Raw genomic sequence first — 21,975 nt, 5'->3', positions numbered from 1 at the left:
CTCTGAAGTTGTGACCAGATACTTTGTGTCTGTGGTCTGGATTGATCCTGCACAGACTACTAATCAGCCTTTAACCCACCAGCAGGCTTAAAGGGCGAAGTTCCGGACATCACTGGTTCCTAAAAGCCTAACTATGGAAGAAATAGTGCAAGGCCAGAGTAGGCTACTCAGCATGTGGTTGTCAAATATATTATATGAAATCTTTTAGTGCTCCACTGCAGCAGAGAACTGGTGGATATTTGCAACAAATAAAGCACATATCTTATCTACAATCCTCCAATTTAAAATAATTTGATGTCCCTGGGATGAGCGGGAGGGGATTGGACATGTATAAGCTTTTCCTTCTTCCATCACCTTTTCAAGCCATGCATATGTATTGTTTGTCATTATATGTATTGTAAAATGTGTGCAGGTTTGAAATAAACTTTTTGAAATGAAATGAAATGAAAAACATAGTATTTTTATCAGATAGCTAAATGACCACAGAGCTGCTGATTTGACAAGAACCTCTAGATCTTCTCAGTGATACTTAGATTAGCATTAAGGAGGCTTAGGAGCCAATATACTATACTGACCCTTTGTTTTAATCTGTTGGGTTTCATGTGGTTTTATCCATGTTCTTGTTTTTACCCATATTAGTTAGGTACCCTAGTTCTGTTTTTCCTCTGCAGATGTGGGTGGGAGACCAGCAGGCAACAGGAACTGGAGTTGGGGATTATGGGAGTTAGAGGAAGTTGAAGGAAAACATGTTGTTTAGATCTGTGAGCGGCGGTAGCTAGAGCCTCCGAATAGAACAGGTCAATTTTAGACTAAAAACCCAGTTTCGAGGGACTGTGTCAGCGTCATCACAATACTAAAGTATTACTTAGTGCTGCTTTAATGTCCTCCAGTGATGGTAAATGGTCTATATATTTATAGTGCCCTTTCAGGTCATGGGATGTGGAAGCTCATTGGTAGAATTCTCTTATGATAGAAAGAAAGCTGACGATTCACTCCATTGTCTCCGGAGGGGGGAAACATTTATTTACAAAACCTAATTCATACAGCTGTCTTAAACACTTCATACATTCAGCGCTATGTCCTCACATCTGTAGTTTTTCCCCCACCTTCAATCCATTGTGGGCGGCCTTTTATAGGCTCCACAACGCACTGTGTGGATGCCCGTGCACGACTGGACGCTCTGATAACATTTCCTGGAAGTTCTTGGCTTGTGACCGGATTGCGTGCGAGTCAGCCAGTAAGAACCCTGTTTTTGCCAAGATTCGTACGTGACTCCCAGCTTGCAGACTCCCTGTTTATATGTTGCAATCTCTGTGTTGCTAAGTGAGCATAAGGTCAGAAACAGGACTACATAACGCAGTACAACTGCTTCCTTGTTTGGCAAGCCAGCCAGCATTAGAGACTTTATTATTGCTAAGACTCATACTTGAACTTCAAGATGTACTGTTTTGTTGCTAAGTAAGTATAGGTCCATGTTGTAGGATATATTCTGATTCTGATTTCTGATATAAGACAATAAAACTGCTACTACAGGGACACCAAAGCAACACTACATTTACTCATTTAAACACACACAGTCACACGCTGATGGTGGTGAGCTGCATCATAGCCACAGCTGCTGTGGGGCTCACTGACAGAAGCAAGGCTCAGTAGCCCTATAGAGGCCATTAGTTTTGTGGCTGATGTTGGATCGATTTCCAATATCAAAACTTGGTAGGGACATCTGAACTTTTTTGCTAAAGTTAAACATCCTTATTTCCATATTAAGTATATTGGAAAGGTTATGGTAGACTGAATTTGCTCCTCTGGTCCAATTCACTCTTCCGATACAGTGTCTTCAGTTTCTTTCATGAACAATTGGGGATAACATCCAAATGTACATCTAGATCTATGTGTGAAGCTAACTAAAACACATCTTCTGTCCTGGTGTCATGACAGCACTTCACTTAAAACTAGGAATTACAACACTGTTTTCAGGTAAAGCTTCTAATTGCTTTATCTCCGCTCTATGATGACCTCATGGTAGGAAGGTGTCTTTGTTGTGACTGTGACCGACCGGCTAGGATACAGCCTAACCATCCAATGCCCTTTTCAGGGCATCTACCCTCATTTGCATAATAAGGTATTAATGGATATGGAAATCTAAAAGGGGCAGGCAGAAATAAAAAAGGCTGTCAGAAAAACCTGAAGTAAAAAAAAAGGAAACAGACAAAAAAAAGTTAAAGTGTACAGAGAAGCAAAAAGATTTGAAAACTTAGTAACTAAAAATACATTTTAAGATTAGAATGATTATAAAACCGGTTTAATTATAAACATAAATACAGGAACGTCAAATAAAAACATTTATACATTGTATAATTGAATTATTGCTTATATCTATTTATTAGCTCTATTTTCTGAGCATTTAACTACATCCCATTTTTTTTTATTTTGCATTTAGTTATTTAGGTATTTAATTTTAAGTTTGTCAGAGTTGTTCTTCTACAAAACATCCCTTTGTTGTTTTCACTGATTCTTTTCCTTCTTCTTTGGTGACAGAAGCATTATTTATCTTGCATTGTATACATTTTATAGCATACTTTTTTTGCATTTACCAAATGTATAGGGACATTAATTAGAACATTTTCGATATGTTTTTTTTTTTTTAGTTTTTCAATGCATCTCTATTCGATTCCTAACAGATCATAACCCAGAGATGAACATGCCCCACTGCCAGCTCTATAGGCCAATAAAGCTGGAAGAGGCATCATGTCTTGTACAACTATTTTCTATTTACAATTTTTTTTAAGCCACCTTCTGTAGTAATTGGCTGTTTGGGTTTTTTTCTTAACCCCACTACAGTTTTTGTACTTTGGATACATCTTATCATACAATGTAGATGTTTATTAGTGACAACAATCTCATTGCCTTCAGGAAACGAACAATAGTACAGCCTCATTACCTGCAATTATCCAACCAACCCAAGGTTCTGTAGCCACGTCACTAGTCATCCTAAAGCAATCAGTTGGCCAAGATCCCACACACCTCAGCCTTTTTAAGCACATAAAGTATATATCATAGAATGGACCTTTCAACCCCTATGTGGCTTAGTATTTAATTCATATTACAGGGAGAGGCATATTGCTCAGTATGTATCAGGCTGCTGTGCTCTCATTTGCATAGATCTGAATAGTAGAGTTACTCTAAATATGTTTCAGGTCATACAGTTGGATTACAAATGCATCCATAAATTATTAAGAGCAGATTGGTATAATTAAGCCCTGTTCGCAGCACACATGAGCTGCAATGGCTGGATTGATGCTTTAGTAAAACAATTTAAAACCATTACCTTGTTTAAAACTCAATATGCATCAAGTCATATACTACATCAAGGTAAGTACACTGTTACTGAAGTGTTCTTGTGTTGCAAAATGTCTCCATAATAATACTTTAGCATCCTGTGGAAAGGCAAACTAATTTTAGATATGCATTCAAGTCTAGCATGCTCACATTGTTATACATATAACAGAGGGTCACATTGGGACTTATTTTATTATTGCTGTCTGTTCTACTAATCTCAAAAACTTAAAACACATATAGAACATTATGAACAGTTATACACAAAAAACATTATTTTATTTTTTCTGTTTGAGCTTTTAAGTTAGGCTAAACCTGGAAAGAGAGGTTCACGTTATTTGTACTTTAATTTATTTGTACTTTGTTCATCATAATATAAAACGACTAACCAAAAAAAATAAAAACGGAGTATAAGTCAATAATTATTCTGTTTGATATCATTATGAACAAACAGCAAGAAAACTCTTATGTATCTTGTATTCTAGATCTAACACATCTAACTATCTACATCTATCTACATCTAACACACTTTAAGCAAAAATTGATTATACCATTTCAATCTTATTTATGAAATTATAAAATACCTTAAAGGTATAGTGGAGGATGTTCATTTTCCGGGTGGATCATCAAAATAAGTGGTCCTCCTAATTTTCAATCATTCTGGTGATATGTTTACATAAGGCTGTTTTACGTGCTTATCCCCATTTTCACTTACCAGTGGTGAGTCTGACGTAGTGGAGAAATTGCAAATCTTTCTTTGGAAAGTAAGCTTGTATAAGCGATGCAAACAGCAAATTTTAAGCAGAGAAATGGGCTTGTGCACGCTCTCACACGTTTAATAGACGTTCCTTCTTTTCGGAGTGGGTACAGGGTTGTGCATATGCATTTTCTTTAAAAGTGGAGAGGGTGGGTCTTTTCAAAAATTCGCTAAAATCCTACACTACCTTTAAAGAGGTTTAAATACAATGGAATGAACATATTACTGAGAGGGATGGACACAAGTAGGACAGACAGATGACACAAGTAGGACAAATGTCATACTGTATTATCTTGTATATTTCTTGCACTTATAGGACTGTTCCTCAATTTCTGAATGGTGGAAAGCTTTCTGGGAGATTTCCTACATCCATTGGGTTTTGGCGAAATACAACAGATTTTAATCTGTCACAAACCCTGCACACAAATTTTTACAGTATGTTAATAATACTCTCTTCTATTGAGGTGAAGACTCTCTTTATTTGAGCAGCTTGCATACATGGGAGTTTCTCAGGATCAAAAATAGATCTTCATAAAAATGTTTCATCTCTAACACTTTTTCAAGGTCCATAATGCAGATTTACTTTGATTTAATTGAGATTTCCTTATTTCTCATCCTGCAGGGTGCAGGTAGAGTTCTATGTCAATGAAAACACATTCAAGGAGAGGCTGAAGCTTTTCTTCATCAAAAACCAAAGGTCAAGTAAGTACAGAGAGCAGGACGCACCAGTTCCTCTCCTACCATGTAATGAAAATGGGATGATCATTACTGCATGATATGGCCTGAGCTAAATGAACAAGTAACAGCATCAATAGGAAATTGAAGTCGTGATGCCGATCAAGTTACTGTTTGGCTAAGGGCTTTAGTATTACATTTTGCTACCTTGTTTATTTGTTTTTGACTGTGCATGTTGTTACCCTGACATTAAGAAGACAATGTCCTATTTACTGACAGGAAGCAGAGCTGCAGTGCTTTTCAGAGAGGAACGAGAGCTGCAATGTTTCTGTTATTGTGGTTTCAACAATCACACACCAACAACTCAATGTGTTGTCTAGCTGTGAAACTGCACACAATGGGAAGCCCCTGCTGAAGAAGCTATTACCATATCTTTATTGCTTGTTTTGCCGCTTTTCCCCCAATGTGTTCTTTTAACCATCAAAGTAAACCACAAAAACAAAAATCACAGTTTAGGATGTCGCTGCCGGCTGATGGCATTTTACTCTTACACTGTTTTAACATTGATTCTGACTTCATATGTCAGAATAGATTCGGAAAGCGTTGCTAAGATTTATTCTAATATGTTAATACAGCTAACACTGGCCAATGGATAATCTACACATCTGCATCTAGTTTTAGCCCTAAGCACCTTAGAACGTTTGGGATTTTATTTACGTTGATAAGACTGTTTATCTGGGCTTATTCAAACAGAATAATATTATGTGTTATCCTTGGATCATTCCAGTTTGTGTCTCAGGGGAAGTTATTTGAGAGAGTCTGCCCAGTCTTATCAAAGCTACAGGCAAAGCCTATGAAAAATTCTTCTCCTTGAAAAGATTTTTTTTTTTTTATTAAACTGTCTAAAAAAACAGTGCCAGATTTGAGTAGCGTGTTATTTTCTTTTACAGCAGCAGCTATACAATCTATAAAAGAATATTCAATGTTTTATCAAAGTTTCTATTTTCTTTTTTTTTATTATTATTATTGTTACCAGTATCTCATTTGTTGGATATTTTTTCTTAATCAGACAATATTTCCTTATGACATTTGACAAGGAGTAAACATACAAACTGGGGGATCTCTGTCTGAAGAAATCTCTCTAGATTGGCCAGAATTCTTGGTGCTTTCTTATATTCTCTACTTTTCAGCCCAGTTTAATTTTGAAGGCCTGCTATTGACTTTAATCCTGTCTGTATAGTTTAGCTGTTGTTGTTTTTCAGGCCTGAAGTTCATTTAGGTGATTTTTGCTGTTAATTGTCTTTACTGTATATAGAAAAAAAGAATTGAGTAGAATTTCTAAAATATTTTATTTCAGAAATTTAGTTCAAACACATCTAGTAAGGTTGGTGAAGATTCTCAGTAATCTAGGTCATAGTCATTCCAAATAGTTAAAAAAACAATCAACTGGACTTTGTTTCTAAGTTTGAAGACATTTCGCTTTCCATGCAGGAAGATTTTTCAACTCTAAATATTGTTGTTTTGGCTTAGAAAACATGCAAATTGAACCTGACGAACAGGTCCGCCCCTTAGGAGGCCCCATTTCTCCAAAGGGACGGAATGGCTTTGATCCAAGGTGTTGTTTTCATCCACTCTTTAAAGCCTTGAACTCAATGCTAATTCTGACATTTTGGATTGAAAAAGCTTCCTGAATGGGAAGCGAAAACTCTTCAAACTTGTAAACAAAGGGCAGTGGATTGTTTTTTTTTTTTTTTACTTTTTTGAAACTCTAGTAAGGTTACTATAAAAAGCATTTTTTTCAAGGTAATCTGCATTTGATTCATTCATTTATTTATTTAAAAAGAACAGTGCATGTTAATGAACATATATACATGTAAACACACCAGATTTGAGCCAAAGGCTAATTTGCACCTGTTGTCCTGGGGTAAGGGCAAAAGAAAACAATAGTATACCATACATTGCTATAAAAACAATACATTCTTTCTGTCTAAAACACATCTCTCTAGTATAAATACTCAACCTGTGAAAAATATATAAATCCAATTTTTTTATTTAACAATATGAATCGGGGATTAAGGGTTAATTTCTGAGCTTTGAATACAAATCCAAAAGATCTCAAAATTATGTGATGGATGTTTTTTATTTACAGTAACTCTAACCCATATGGCATCACCAATAAGTTAAAATTATAAGCACATTGGATGTAAATGAGTGCAAGATGTTGATATGGATGTTTTTTACTGCTCCACAGGCCTAAGAATTCGATTGTTCAACTTTGCATTGAAGATTCTCACCTGTGTCCTCTACATTGTGAGAGTCAGCCTGGATAACCCCACGGAATACAACAGTGATCAATTGTAAGGTTCACAATCAGCCGTTCCTGCTTCATTGTTTGCTTTTCTCAGTTAAAATACCCTGATATTTATATTATATAAAATCATTTAATGAATGAAAAACCCACAATGATCACAGAAATAACTTATATCTAAAAAATAAAATTATAAATGAAAATTTATGAAAATGAATGAAGACATAAATCCAAGCCCAGACAAGTATGATTTTATCTTTAATTTAAGATTTTGTTGCACAACATTTTGGGGCAATCACTGCAATAAAACAATTATTGTAACTGTCAATGACACTCTTGCACACCTCAACAGGTGTTTTGGTTTTTGGTTTGTTTCAGTTCTCTCTAGAATCGCTTTATAGTCTTAAGATTTTATTATACCTTGCAGAGATTCAGATAAAGCAGCCTTAGAACATAACAGAGCCTCCCTGTTTCACAGTAGGGAACCTGTTATTTTTCATGATATGCTTCATTGTTCTGTCTGTGAACATCTATGTTCATTGGACATTATCCTAGAAGCTTTGTAGCCTGTCAACATGTAGATTGGCAAATTTTAGTCTGGCTTTTTTATTACTTGTTTTCTACAATCAATCCTCCTTGGTTGTCTCTCATTAAGTCCACTCAGGGTTAAACAACAACGATGGTGCAATCTGACACTGATGTTCCTTGAGCTTTAAGTTTACCTTCAGTCTCTTTAAACATTTTTCTGAGTTATTTTGTCACTATCTCTATCTCTTTTATTTGTCATCAGTTTTCTTCCTCCAGCCATGTTGTAGGTTGGCTATAGTCCCTTGGATCTTGAATTTCTAAATGATATGTGCAACTGTAGTCACATGAAGCTGTCGGAGATGGTCTTTTTGCCTTTACTAACTTCCTTGTCTATAATTTTCTTTCTAATCTCCTGAAACAACTTTTTCCTTCACTTTTTCTGGTCCATGTTAAATATCGTACACATACTATGTCCCCAAACAGCAAATTGTCTTGCCTGTAGCTCTATAGAGAGGCCCATTGACTGATTGTTTACAATTGTGATGCTAATTAGTGGATTTAACATGTTCCTGTTGTGTCATTATTTTAGTCATTTTTATGCATATCATAATTTTTTTCTAGGCCTTTTTCATGAGTTTATTTCTGTGTCTGACTTTAATTTGGTAATTTTCATGGAATTTCCTTTTAAGTTATTTCTTTGACAATGGTAAATGTTTCCTTTATATATATATATATATATATATATATATATATATATATATATATATATATATATATATATATATATATATATATATATATATATATATATATATATATATTAACATTGACATGAGGGGTAGAGGTATAGAATAATGAGGAAAGAAAGTAATTTGATACCATTTGTAAACAGAATGTAACAACAACATTTTGAAAAAGAGCAGTGTAGTGAACACTTTGCAGATGCATCATTTTTGAATATTATTGCTAGTCCTTGATGAATATCCAAAACAGTTAAATATATATTCAATATATGTAGCTCAGAAAACATAATATTGTGAATATTCTAAATGCTAGTAAACCATTGTATCATTTCCTAATCAGCTAATATCATTGGGTAATTAATTAACTAAAGGGCTAAAACACTGGAAAAGGTTTCTCTTGCCTCTAAATGATCGATCAGTCTTGGTCAACAAGCAACACAATGTCTGGAAAGAATACTAATTTGATATGTGTCCAGAGGATAGTCATTGACAACCACCACAAGGAGATTAAACAACAAGGTTTTTCTGGCAAGAAGCTGGTTGTTCACAGAGTAATTTATCCAAGAATGTTCATAGAAATCTAAGGAAATGGTCCTGCAGCAGCTTTTTAGCTTTTTTTAGCTTGAAAAATGAACTGAATGTACTAAACATTTTTTTTTTTTTTGGATATTTGGTACAATTGCTTTTTAGTTTAAATTCAAGGTCCTAGAATCTCAAGACAGAATAAAGAGGCACCACATCCATGTTGATTAAAATCACTGTGAAGTTTTCAGTCTCAGCAATGACTCAGAGTACCATGTCTTCTACTGGTGTTGGACCACTGTGTTTTCTGAAGTCAACACAGCCTCATCAATCAGGAAATCTGACAGCAATTCTGGTTCCTTTCTGCTAACTGGCTTAATAGAGATGCTGATTTATTTATTTATCTATTTATTTTCTTTTTTGCAAGATGTGGCAGCTGCCAGCACTCCCAAAGGTGATTACCTTGATCTTATTGTGTTTGACAGTCCAGTAGCTTGGCCTGACCTGAACCTCACAGAGAATCTATGGGGTATTGTCAAAGAGGACGATGAGAGACAGAGAAATCAAAGATAGAGATGACCTGAAGTTGAATCACCTCCTTACCTTGTTGCATTGATAATAATAATGATAATTCACGGAAAAGGAGGCCCAACCAAGCATTCAGTGCAATGATATTAGCATACTTTTAAGGCCCAACATTTCTTTTTGAATTATAGTACTGTTAAGTTAATGTTGTAATAGTTTTTGTTTTTCATCATGTGTAAGCCCTAATGTTCACATTTGCTAGAATGAAAGGCTTGATATATACTGTATGTATAATGAATCAATTTAATTTAATTTAAGTTTAACTTAATGAAATGACTGACGTAGCCTATTCAGACATAGGGCCGGATTTATCAAGATCCAATTTTGCGTGCAGTAATTTGCGCTCGCAAACTGGAATTTTGCGCGAGGGGCTGAACCATGGTTTGCGGGTGATTTAACAAGAGCGATTGCGTAACTGGTGGCAGGTGCAAAACTGTTGGAGACGCCCTATTTAAATGATGGTTTTGCGCGTTTGGTGGTTTGCGGCATGGCGAGTTTGGACAGCAGAAAGCGCAAAAGGAAATTCGACCCCATGGAAATGGAGGTGTTGGTGGATGAAGCCAACAAACATTTAAGTGAACTACAGCAAAAAAGTGTGACTGTCACACAGAGGAACGCTATATGTGAACAAATCTGTAATAAAGTAAACGCTGTTGGTGAAACCTTGCGAACAGTGGATGAAGTAAAAAGAAGATACCAGGATATTAGAAGGCGAACCAAAGAAAAACTGGCATATAACAAAACATCTGCGAACAAAGCAGGAGGGGGCACAGTAGATGAGATGCCTCTGACCAGCATTGAGGAACAAGTACAGCTGACGCTCTGTGAGGAGCAAATCACTGGAATTGCAGCTCCAAAATGGCAATGCTGGATAAACGAAATGTTTTGATGATCGTTTCCTCGTTCATTCCAAAGATATTCACACGGAGTGAAAAAATGCGTTCTCTGCGTCTCCTTGCTTCATTTCATGTCTCCTTCTTGCGGCAATAACCGCTGCCATGTGTGCGCAATTACGCATACAGACCATTTGCACTTTCTTTTGAAACGTGTTAAATATAGAGTCAGATACCGTTAGCAAAATTGCTTTCAGGTTTGATAAATCACTTTGCGAGTGCTAAATTAATATATTTACATGTTCTCCTCCCACAAGACGCACTTTTGCGTGTAAACGCCCCATATTGCATATTCATAGCAGAAAAAGTACTAAATTGATAAGAGGCGCTATTTAGCACGTTTTAAAGACCAAATCCTTTTAGCACGCTGTTGATAGATCAGTTTGTACATTTTTTAGCGTGCACAGTGAAATAGCTCACGTTTTAATACACGCAAACCTTTGATAGATCCGGCCCATAGTGTATAAGTCTATTTTTGGAGTTCATAGTAACTTTACATATGTATAAAAAAAATCTCTTTTTCAATTTGAAAACTAACCTTAATCAAAGATGTTATGATAATTTATTTGATTTATAGACATAATGATAATTAACTTGTTGGTTTAATGTAAACTGAACACAGATCATTTTCCTACTTGGTACAGATGAACAAATGTAAGACTAAATGTTCCATTCTGTAATATATAACAGCGTTTTCTTCAAAACTGATTTAAAAAGTATAGATTTTTGTTTCAAAATAAGTGTTTGATCATATAATTGCATCTCAGTCATTAAGAATGTGACAGAGAAGTTCCTTTATCTCAGTACCAATACTGAACACAAAAATAACATAGACTAATTTCATGGATTAATCCTCCTGTGGCCACAACAGAAGAAAAAAGTAACACCCAAAGCTGTTTTTCTTATATGTTTTTGTTAGTTGTTTTTTTCTGAGGTAAAAAGCTCAGATCTTCTGCTCTGCAAAATAATCCTTTTTTTCAGGTACATTTTGCCTTCGAAATAATTATTTGAAAAAAAGCAAAACATCCGTGTTTCTCCTGATTGCTTCTGCTCCAGCATTATTTGTTACAGCTCAACCGGCAGCCCACAAACACTAATCCTGCTTAAGTCTTTCTCTTATTGATGTTTTAATGTCTGTTTTCTTTTTCAGTCCATGTCGAAATGACAGTTCCCTAAATGCTACAGAGACTACAGAAATCAAATGGTATGCTTTTTGCAAAATGAACTGTATGTGTTCATTAGAGTTTTAGTTGTAAATAATTTTCAGAGAATACTTAATAGGTGTTTGTGACTTAATGCAGGTGCCTAATTTTCTGGGTGAGCAGACGGGAACCTGTGTGGGCTATACAGGTAAGGCTGTCTGCAACGCTTTGAAAGGGTATACATTAAATTGGACACCATGGACTAAATTCTGTGTAATTAAACACTAAACTCAGTTTCATTTATAAGACAAACATATAGCTTAGTGTATTTCCCCAGTGAAAGCTAAGAAGCCAGAGGAGATGAGTCAGCAGATACAGGTTCATCCATCTTCTTCTCATCTCTCCTGCAGGTGACAGTGGCCTTAATCGGTTTCTTGGAGACTATGCTTATCACATATCTCAGCTACAAGGTAAGGAACCGATTTGCTTCACAGTTTTTGTCTATGTGCTCTCTTATCTTATTGGGTGTTGATCAGGAATGTCTGGACCTCTTTTTTTTGTTTGTATAATTTAATACAATTAGATTATATTTTGCGTATACCGTAAGTAAGGTAAAGGGACAGTTTAGTCTTGATATCCCTCTGAAGGGTGCATATGAGAGGGCATAAGAGATCTTAGAGGTGAAGTTGTTGGGGAGTGTTGGCCTAGTGGTTAGAGCAGTGCACTTGTACTCGGAGAAGTTTGCTAGTACGCTGTTCAATCCCCACAGCCTGCACTCTGTGTCCCTGAGCAAGATCCTTAACTTCACACTGCTCCCTGGGCACCGCACAGTGGCAGTCCACTGCTCCTCAGGGGGATGGGTTAAATGCAGAGGTGAATTTCTTCAGTGTGAAATAAATAAAGTTCAATTATTATTATTATTACCGTATAAGAAGCCTCAGAGCTTCAAATTTAGTTGTGATTGAAGAACTGAACCTTTTTGAAAAAAGAAGAAAACAGTCATTATCAGGGAGCTGATGCTAAATATTACATAAATCTTATAATTCTGCAGAAATAGACATCTGAAAAGTGTGGCATGCATTTACATTTAGGCCCATTAACTCTAATAATCATAAAATAAAATTCACTGCCATAGATTGGCTTCAGACGTTGTCTAAACAGTTGGTTTATTAAATAACATAGGGTATGGCAGCATGGACTCCTATGTACCTACTCTTATGTCCTATGTGAGGTATCTGAGAAGACAGCAGTAAAATATGAAAGAAGGTGTCGTTGTGAGGGGAGAGTTTAACTCTTGACCTCATCAACGCACTTTACCTCAAACACATTGTGAAACATGATATAGGTAGCATTATGATGCGGTCTTTCTTCAGTAAGGGTTGGGAGACTCTTCAAACCTGGAAGATAGTGTGTAGGGTATAAAAGCTGCAGATTAAATACCGAGGGCAGAGTTTTTACCTCCAGCGCCAGAACAACCCTAAACATACAGCCCGTGATTCAAACAACTTATATATGTGTTAGAATGTCTTTGTCAGGATATAGATTTACATGCAGTTAAATGTAAAGACATAAAAACTGGTGTTGATACAGTAGATGATCTCCATGCAGTCTAAATAAAATGGTAAACGGCTGATACTTATATAGCGCTTTTTCAAGTCAGGCGACTTCACCAAAGTGCTTTACACTACATTCAGTCATTCACCCATTCACACACACTCACACACTGACTTAAGTTTAAGCTATTTTCAAAGAACTGGCTAAAAATCTTCTTCTGTTAGCAAAAGTGGTAGAAACCCACCCGAAGGACTTAAAGCTTTAGTTAGTGAAGGGTTGTTTAGCACACTGTAGACCCTGACGGCAGTGAAGAGAATTTCATGCCATGCTCATATACCTCTGTTGTTTCAGCGTTTACTGTTTTTTTGTTGTTGTTGTTGTATATGCTGTTGTTTTTTTATTTACACTCTGCTTTAGTAGAGAGGTTCAGCTGCTCATAAACCTAATTGCCATCGACTGAACTTTGTAGTTGTCCTGAATATCTCCTCTTAGGAAAAATAAAGGGTTTTCTTTTTATAAGATGAAAATATATAATGAACTTCAAGGGATATGAATACAGAGGCAATGTTTTGTATAAAAAAAGTCCAATTGACATCCTGAACTTTGTTAAAACAGCCGCTTAACGGCTTCTCTCTACTCTGAGGAAGGTAAACATATTTGACAATCGCTTTAAACTTCAACCTCGAGATGATCTGGGGAAATGTATATACTTAATACTCCGTTAATCCTTTAATTTTTGACCATGTCACGCTCTTCTTGCCTCAGTGGGTTGTTTTAATGGAATGGCTTCAAAATATTTAGCTGTTTTTAACAGCCCATAAATTAAAGCCTTGAATATTATTCTGTTGCAGCAAGCGTTTTATTTGCTCCTTTGCTAAAACTTAAGCATAGCTTTATTCCCTGCATGTGAGCAGCATACTGTCTCAGTCCTTTAGGATGTGTTCTCACTGCATCCATACTGCTGCTACTACTTACTGCTATTATATTTTGTACTACTTAGGAAATGATATATATTGATTGATGGACCCTCTGTAGTTGAATTCTTATAAGACAGGGTTTAAAAACTCACCTGATTGGAATATTCATCATTTTTCTGCCTGAAATAATAACCTTACTGGTATATTCAATCATCTCCCATACATTTCATTTCCAGGGGAACATTTGGGAGCAGATCTTCCAGATATCCTTCATATTGGAGATGATTAATACAGTACCATTTATTATCACAGTGAGTAATTCATCTTATGTTCTCTATTTTATTTATCCTGCATAAAACTGTGTTTTCACATTTCGAAATGGAAACTTAATGGAATGTTGTCAACATAAAATTATATACCAAAAAACAATTGTTGAAACCATTACTGCTGAATGAACACTCTTTCACATGAAGCTAAAGGTGATTTATCGACACAAACAAAGTAAACAAATTTTACAAAGATAATATATAAGGTGTGCCATGTTTACCAACAGATTTGTTTGTACTCTTAAACAGGCTTTAAATCAGTGCAGGGTGATCATGAATGCATTATAGACGGTAAGGTTGAGAACAGTTGAAAATGCAGACAGATGATGCAAATGGTAAAAAAGACGGGCAAAACTAAAACTTCTGAACCCATTTGAGCTAATTTCCAAAACTAAATAATTAGCTTTCCTATCTGACCATATTTCACTTTCTGGACGAGAAAGGACTTAATTCGAGAAAACAGGAGGGACCTACAGAAAAGCCAGACTGCAGGTGAAAACCCACAGTCTGGTGATGGATGTATTGGTATTAATACTGTTATCAGCCAACAGTTGTTTTATAGGCATTGATCTGATAAGCTAAAAAAGGCAAATATTAATGAATAATATTTATTTCCATGTAGAAGCTGTTTTGGTTTCAGGGGGGGAGGGAAGAGGAATCGGGTGGTCTTTGTTTGATCATGTGACAATGATTGAGATGCAGCTCAGGATTGTTGGCTTTTAACTGAGGTAGAGAAGCAATATCAGCACTGTAGTTGGGCTTTCATGGTGTCCAAAGTTTAGGAAATGTATGACATATATTGGTAAATATCAGTTATCGGCAGGAGTTACTGAACATGTAGATTATTTCTGGAAAACAATATAGTCCCAACCATCTTAACCGTAATATAGTCTTAACCAAAGCAGATATATGTTCTAGTGACTTTGTTTGTTTTTTGTTTTTTTTTTCCTTTTTGCAGTGAGGCAACATTTTTTTATTTGTTCTTTGAGGGAAGCTTGAAAACTCTACATATGTCAAAGAGCTTCTATAATGGATAAAGTGTGGTACCAGCTAGAGCATGTATTGAGAGGGTCATTTTGTTTTAAGCCTAAATAAACAAGGCATTCAGATTCCCTCTTCTTTCGATTCAAACATTTCTAGTTGAACGCGAATTTTTTTGCATTTCAACATAAGTTAAGTAACAGACATGCAACCGGTTATAAGATACAGATTGAACAAGATCAATTTTAATGTAGAGGTTTATTTTTTTTACAGTGATTGCTGCACAGGGTGCAAAAAAGTGTTCAAATTAAGGGTAGCTTTTTTTTGGACAGTACCATATTGAATCTTTAATGATGCTGATTATTTAGCTTAATAGGGCAACAATGAAATACGATATTTAAATAGGAATTTAGTAACAAGGATTTGTTACTTATATCACGTTTACAGATTGAAAGTTATACAAATGAATAAACGCCTGTATTTGTTTATCTCTAATCCATATGAAAAGAATATGACTCAACAGCAATCTGTTTAACGCTGTGTTTGTCTTCTTTTTTCTCCTTTTAAGATCTTCTGGGCTCGAATAAGAGACATATTTGTTCCTGTATTTCTTAATTGCTGGCTTGCCAAAGCTGCGCTGGAAAATATGATTGTAAGTCTCTGTACCAGAACCAGATCCTGTGCACTTTAGCATTAGACATTATGTTTTTATAATTATGAAAAATGGTAAGATGAATACGAAAGCACTACAATAATGGCATTTCTCAAGTTTATTTTCCCTCAATCTTCCTAAGTTTAAAATACTTCTTTTAACTTTTAACGTTCTTCAATGTTTTAATAGTTTGGTACCAAAGATATAAAGCAAGAGGTCAAACTGTTTACTTTTTTTTTTTCCACATTTGGAGCCAACGCTCAGATACATCAGTGTAAATTATTTTTGAATATGCAGGTATTTACACAATCCTTAGTATTGATCTTGTATAATATTAAAACTTACTGGGAAACTGGACGTTTCAAAAGTTGTAAGTAAAATTAACCAAAAAAAAAATTACCAAAAATAAAAATGAAATGTGCCTTTAGTTTTTGATATTAACTGAAATAAATAAACATTTCAACATTCATTTTAACTGAGTGTATGCTATTAAATTATTTTTTTTACAAAAAAACACTTTAAAATAGTTATTGTTATTAAAGTTACATTTTTTTTTCTCTTAATGCTCGGGTGTCTAACAGAAAACAGTTTGTATACATTTTACAATTTATGATTTAAGCACCGAATTTACTTGAAATGATATGATATGATATTTACTACAGAAGAAGACAGATTGAAATTCCTTCCTATCTTTCTTTGGTAAACATTTTTTTACAGTCTAAATATTTTAATCATAATTTTTCTAAGACAAACCAAAGCATCACTGTCTTTGATTTCTCACCTTTCCATGGAAACTTTTTTGCCTTATTGTGAACTGAGTGCCTCTTTGAAACATTGTTCTGGTTATTACAACCCTAGATCTACATTCTTTCTGTACAAATGAATTACAATACATTTATAGCTAATAATAATAAAATCTTCATACAGTCGATGCTTCTGCGGGATTTGATGGATCATTTCCCTCCCAGCAGCTATACAGTTTTAAAGCAGATTGACATAATTAGCTGTTGATTTTAACACAGTCTCACTGAACATAATTTAATTGGTTAGGCCCGTTTCTTCCTTATGGTTTAGTTGATATCACTCTTTGGGTAAATGCATCTAATCTGTTCATGAGGCAGTGCATCATTTAATAGCAGTAATACTGCCAGCTTCCATGTAACACTGTTGTCAGTAATGCTGTACTCTTTGATGAATTAGTCTGCTGTTTAATTAGTTGGCCTTAAAAGCTAAAACCAGTGATTTATTCTGAAGCAGTTGGCTGACATGTTTGGAGAGAAGATGCACTCATGACTACATAAAAAAAGTTATTTTCAGGGGGCTGAAGGCTCGATATTTACCCATGAGGTGTTATGGAAATGATACAGAAAGTTACGCAGCTCGACATGAAATGATGCACAAAATTCTGAAGACGTTGGATCGTACTAAGTCTGAGAGGAATTGGGTCATAATCTAATGAGTGTTATATGCAATATCACTGGGATTCAGACAAGGCAATGACAGAATGAGCGCTTCATGCCAAAGCTGTAGTTAGCAGATGGTTAAACCTGAGGCCAGCAGGGAGGAGGTGGCAGCCAGAACACTCTAACAAGGAGAACCACTCATTATCTGCCATATATGAAGGACAGTTAACATAAAAGCAGCAGAATAGTGAATTGGATTTAAATGTACATCAGCTTTAGGACATTTTAGGAAGCTTTAAGAAACTTTTAAATTTCGAGATGTCTCTTAGTATATCTTTGCACCAAAATGTATATTAGTCGGTCTGATGCAATACTCTTAATATTGTGTTTTCATTAACTATAAGCAAAACATTGTTATAATTAACAAAAAAAAAAAAAAAAAAAAAAAAATATATATATATATATATATATATATATATATATATATATATATATATATATATATATATATATATATATATATATATTTATATATATATATATATATATTTAGTAATTAATCTATATAATTAACTTTACTTAGTCACTGGGTTGAAAAAATATATTAAATGAATAAGATTCTAGTTATTGAAAGGGTCAGTAATATACAGAAAGCAAAGGATACTATGCAGTTTAGAAATTGGAATAGCTTTGTAATATTATAGAGTATCTACAGCAGAAAACACCAGCATGACAATCTTCTCTTCTGTGCCCAGAATGACTTCCATCGTGCCATTCAGAGGACGCACTCCGCAATGTTCAACCAGGTGGTCATTCTCATCTGCACCTTACTGTGTCTGGTGTTCACAGGGTGAGTCAGCATCTGGTTCTTAAGCATCTCTTAGCTTGATATCCCATTTCTGGTTGTTGTAAGAGTTGGGGGACCATACTGTACATGCATCATTTTGTTTATTTGTTGTTGTTTTTTTCTGCAGGATTTAAATGCAATGAAATACACCCAAAAAAAAAGCAAAATATAAGCTGAAAACTTTACATTTGCGTTTACTCTCTGCTGTAGTTAAACAGGTCAAAACAGCCAGTTTAAATAAAGAAATAGAAAGATAAGAATAGCTGTTCTAAAAGTCCTATTTAATGCTTTCAAAAGCCTGCCAAAGTCAACTAAAGGCACGCATATAATAAAATATTGCTGTAGCTACTACAGAGTTTTTATTTTTTTAAGGAAATATTGGTTGTTGGGTTTTTTTGGTGCTATTTTTTCGAACCAGAACAAAAACACTTTATTGTTTTTCTGTGTCACTGCCTCTTGTCACACTTTTTGTATTGGTGCCATCTATTTCATGATTTCACCCTAGAGCTTCTGCAGCCTGGTATCAGCAGGGCATCTCGCCACTTCTGGTGATCTGGCTGTTCTTTAGGAGGCTAAACAAATTTCGAGACTCATCTCAGCTGAAAAACAAATTTTTGTGACTTATGCACTAGCTAAGAAATTAACAGTTACTCTCAGTGCGCAGATTAGGTGCTAGAGGAGCAACTTTGTCTCATCTCTAAACAGCTATAACTGCACTCTGCCTCACATCAGTGGTTGCACATCAGAGAAAGACAGCGTGTTGTTTATTGAAAGGACAGCATAGCGGGTAAACCATCGCTACATGTAACTAGGTGATGGACACTTATTTTTTCAGCAAAGGAGGGGTTGCCACTCAGCGAGCAGAATTCATTAGGATTAATCTGACGTGCATGAATTAAACAAAATAACACTTTGGTTGTGATTTGATGAAGGAAAATCATCATAGCTATTAAATGTGAAAGAAAATACTGTAGTTTGCATAATGAAGGTCATGCAACCAGGTGGCAATAGAGGCCCAGATCCTGCTCCTGTGCAGTCATGATGTGTGCCTCTGCTATTCTTCACTCCGACTCTGTCTAGCTATTGGTAGGATTTCCTGATATCCGCCACTTAATTTATGTTCCGGTGGTACATCACACGTATAGGCTTATCCTCCAATGATGGAGTCTCTGGCACCTCATCTTCTGTTCCCCATTGTCTGAGACATTTGCTGAGCACACCAGACAAGACCCCAGGTGCAGACTGTGCAAAGAGGCTCCTGAGACAATCCAGCACATAACTGCTGGGTGTAAGATGCTAGCAGGGAAAGCTACATACAGACGCAACGAATGGTAATGGCAAACCAACCTTACATTGTGGTGGTGGACAAAAAGCAGAGGAAAGCCGTTGTGGTTGACGTAGCAATACCAAGTAGCTGAAACATCAGGTAAAAAGGAACAAGAAAAATACTAGGGGCTCAGAGAAGAGCTGGATAAAACCTGGAGGGTCAAGCCATCAGTGGTACTCGTGATCATTGGGGCAGTCGGGGCAGTGACCCCCAAACTTGAAGAGTGGTTACAGCAGATCCCTGGAAATACATCAGACATATCGGTCCAGAAGATTGCAGTTGTAGGAACAGCACATATACTGCACACAACCCTCAAGCTCTTTTATTGTAATTTTTTTTTTCATCTGAAACACCCCAAGATTAACTGAAAATCTATTTTATAAGCAGATTTTAGAAATAAAACTCAACTAATGGAAATGCATCATATTTCCTTAAAGGTACCGAAAACACACAAAAAATGCTTATCATATATTTTGTTTCATTTGTTTCTATAAAATCCATTTTAAATAAATGAAAGCAAAAAATGACTTATTTGCTGTTTATATTTTAAACCCTTCACTGCTTTATTTTTGAAATGTCTTAAGGAGCCTTTCTGTGATCCATAATCTATTATAAAAATATATATATTTTATGTGCCGTTTTGACATTATTGAGGACATTCACAGGACAGATCTGAGCTCCCTCTTTGTTGAAAGCTTCCCTAATATTTATTTTCCACTTATTCTCATATTATTGCTACTCCAATTTGGCCTTTTTCAAACAAAATGTTTATTTTCTTACTCTTGCGTGGGTCTGAGGTTTCAGGTACACTTGTTGTTTGTCTTTTGTGAGCCATCTTCACAGACACTCACCCCTGTTTTCTCGCTGCGGCAGAGATTTAACAAAGAAAAGTGGTAAACGAGAGCATGCAGCGTGTCACATCCTCAGACAGCCAGGAGAATTTGGCCGCTATCACTCGAACTGAACTGAATGATGGAGCCTGTAGGGGAAAATGCTGGAAATAGAAAAGGCTCATTTTACATTCTGAGCATTTGTTTGAAATAAATAAATAAATAAACAAATAAATAAATAAATAAATAAATAAATAAATAAATAAATGGTAAACTTGTCCAATGCACATATAAAAAACAATTGCATTCGGAAAGCTAATGTTTGGGTCAATGTTCTTTTTTTACAATTGTTTTTCTTTAGCTCTAATATTGCATGACAATTTTTTATTTACTCAGAAACTTTTTTGTTTTGTTTTTTCTTATTTGCAACTCATGTGCAGCCCGTCTTGTAATTCTTGTGCAGAATTTACATCTAACAATAAAACACTTCAACTCTCAGTAGTTCACCTATTCTTTATAGGATGTGTTATCGATTTGGACTTTTATAGCACCAATTTCGTTTTAATCTAACGTGGCTCCTCCTTGGCCCTGACCAACACCCTGACAACTTCATTTCCCATGTCTCAGGGTTTGATTAAATCTTCAACAAAAAAAAACACATTAATTGTCAGAAGCATTGAAGGAGATTACCGAAGGAAGAATCAATGTTGTCACCTTAAAATAAAAACCGAGGACATGAGGAGGAGGCGACGCTGCATTGGCTTTGGTGCCCTTTGGTCCTAATCAAATTGAAGGCTAAATTGTGATCCTGAAGCCACTTGTCTCAATGAGACATGTATACGTTTAGACATAAGCTAGAAGGAGATCTTCTTAGTGCCATAAACTTGGGTAAAAATGAACAGCTTCACTATAAGAGGGTGTTTACCCTTTAAAAAAAGAATAAAATGTGATGGAATTGTTTTGTTTAATAGAATAGCGCTGTAACTTTTTTATATTTTGCTTTCTTTTTCAACAATTTGTATTAACAGTTAGATTTTTTACTCTTTCTATAGAGTTCTTTGACATAGTGGCCTTGATTCAGCTGATGGTCCTCAGAAACAGAGAAGGAAAGAACGATGCTACACAGCTTCATTCTCTATTCAGCCACAGAAAACTGTCACTATCTCTGGTATTTCATTGAGGAGCTTTAAAAACTAGGATCTTAAATGTCAGAACATTTCAGAAGTCTTAAAAGAGTAACTTCTAATACCTTGGTGTAGCTGTATACCTTATAAAGTGTTTTTATTTCAATCGTCCTAACCTGAAGGATATTGGTCACCCGTTCTTTCTGCAGAGCTTGTGGAATTCAGCACCTTGAGAGAGCTGGAAAGCACTTATCCCTGTTTGACTCCTTTTATTTCTGCATCGTCACCTTCTCCACTGTGGGCTATGGGGATGTCACTCCCCAGATCTGGCCATCACAGCTATTGGTGGTAATTCTCATCTGCGTTGCACTGGTAGTCCTTCCGCTCCAGGTATGAACCACGTTATAGATGAAACAAACTTTATAAAAATATATTTTGGAATCCATTCACTTCCTGCTTCCCTAGATGTCCTTTTTTTGAGGTTATCAAATATTAGCAGGATACTTTTTGCAGTTGATGCAGCCT

The 21,975-nt window shown here is 35.5% G+C and overlaps 1 protein-coding gene across 15 annotated transcripts in view; it reads left to right on the top strand.

Annotated features, from left to right (window-relative positions):
- si:dkey-21e5.1 (potassium channel subfamily T member 1) overlaps positions 1–21,975 on the top strand; it is a 116,048-nt gene that overhangs the window by 60,567 nt on the left and 33,506 nt on the right. For all 15 annotated transcript variants that reach the window (XM_038300354.1, XM_038300289.1, XM_038300297.1 and 12 more), the window contains 9 exons: positions 4,716–4,795; positions 7,020–7,125; positions 11,498–11,551; positions 11,649–11,697; positions 11,900–11,959; positions 14,197–14,271; positions 15,836–15,919; positions 18,078–18,172; positions 21,660–21,840. In XM_038300354.1, the coding sequence (XP_038156282.1) occupies positions 4,716–4,795; positions 7,020–7,125; positions 11,498–11,551; positions 11,649–11,697; positions 11,900–11,959; positions 14,197–14,271; positions 15,836–15,919; positions 18,078–18,172; positions 21,660–21,840 (784 nt within the window). The remainder of the gene's footprint in view (positions 1–4,715; positions 4,796–7,019; positions 7,126–11,497; positions 11,552–11,648; positions 11,698–11,899; positions 11,960–14,196; positions 14,272–15,835; positions 15,920–18,077; positions 18,173–21,659; positions 21,841–21,975) is intronic.

The sequence above is a fragment of the Cyprinodon tularosa genome, unplaced genomic scaffold (assembly GCF_016077235.1).
Source record: "Cyprinodon tularosa strain WSP-4 unplaced genomic scaffold, ASM1607723v1 ctg112, whole genome shotgun sequence".
NCBI classification, from domain to species: Eukaryota; Metazoa; Chordata; class Actinopteri; order Cyprinodontiformes; family Cyprinodontidae; genus Cyprinodon; species Cyprinodon tularosa.
Note: the sequence above shows the minus strand (reverse complement) of the source record. Positions and strands in the feature narration are given on the sequence as shown.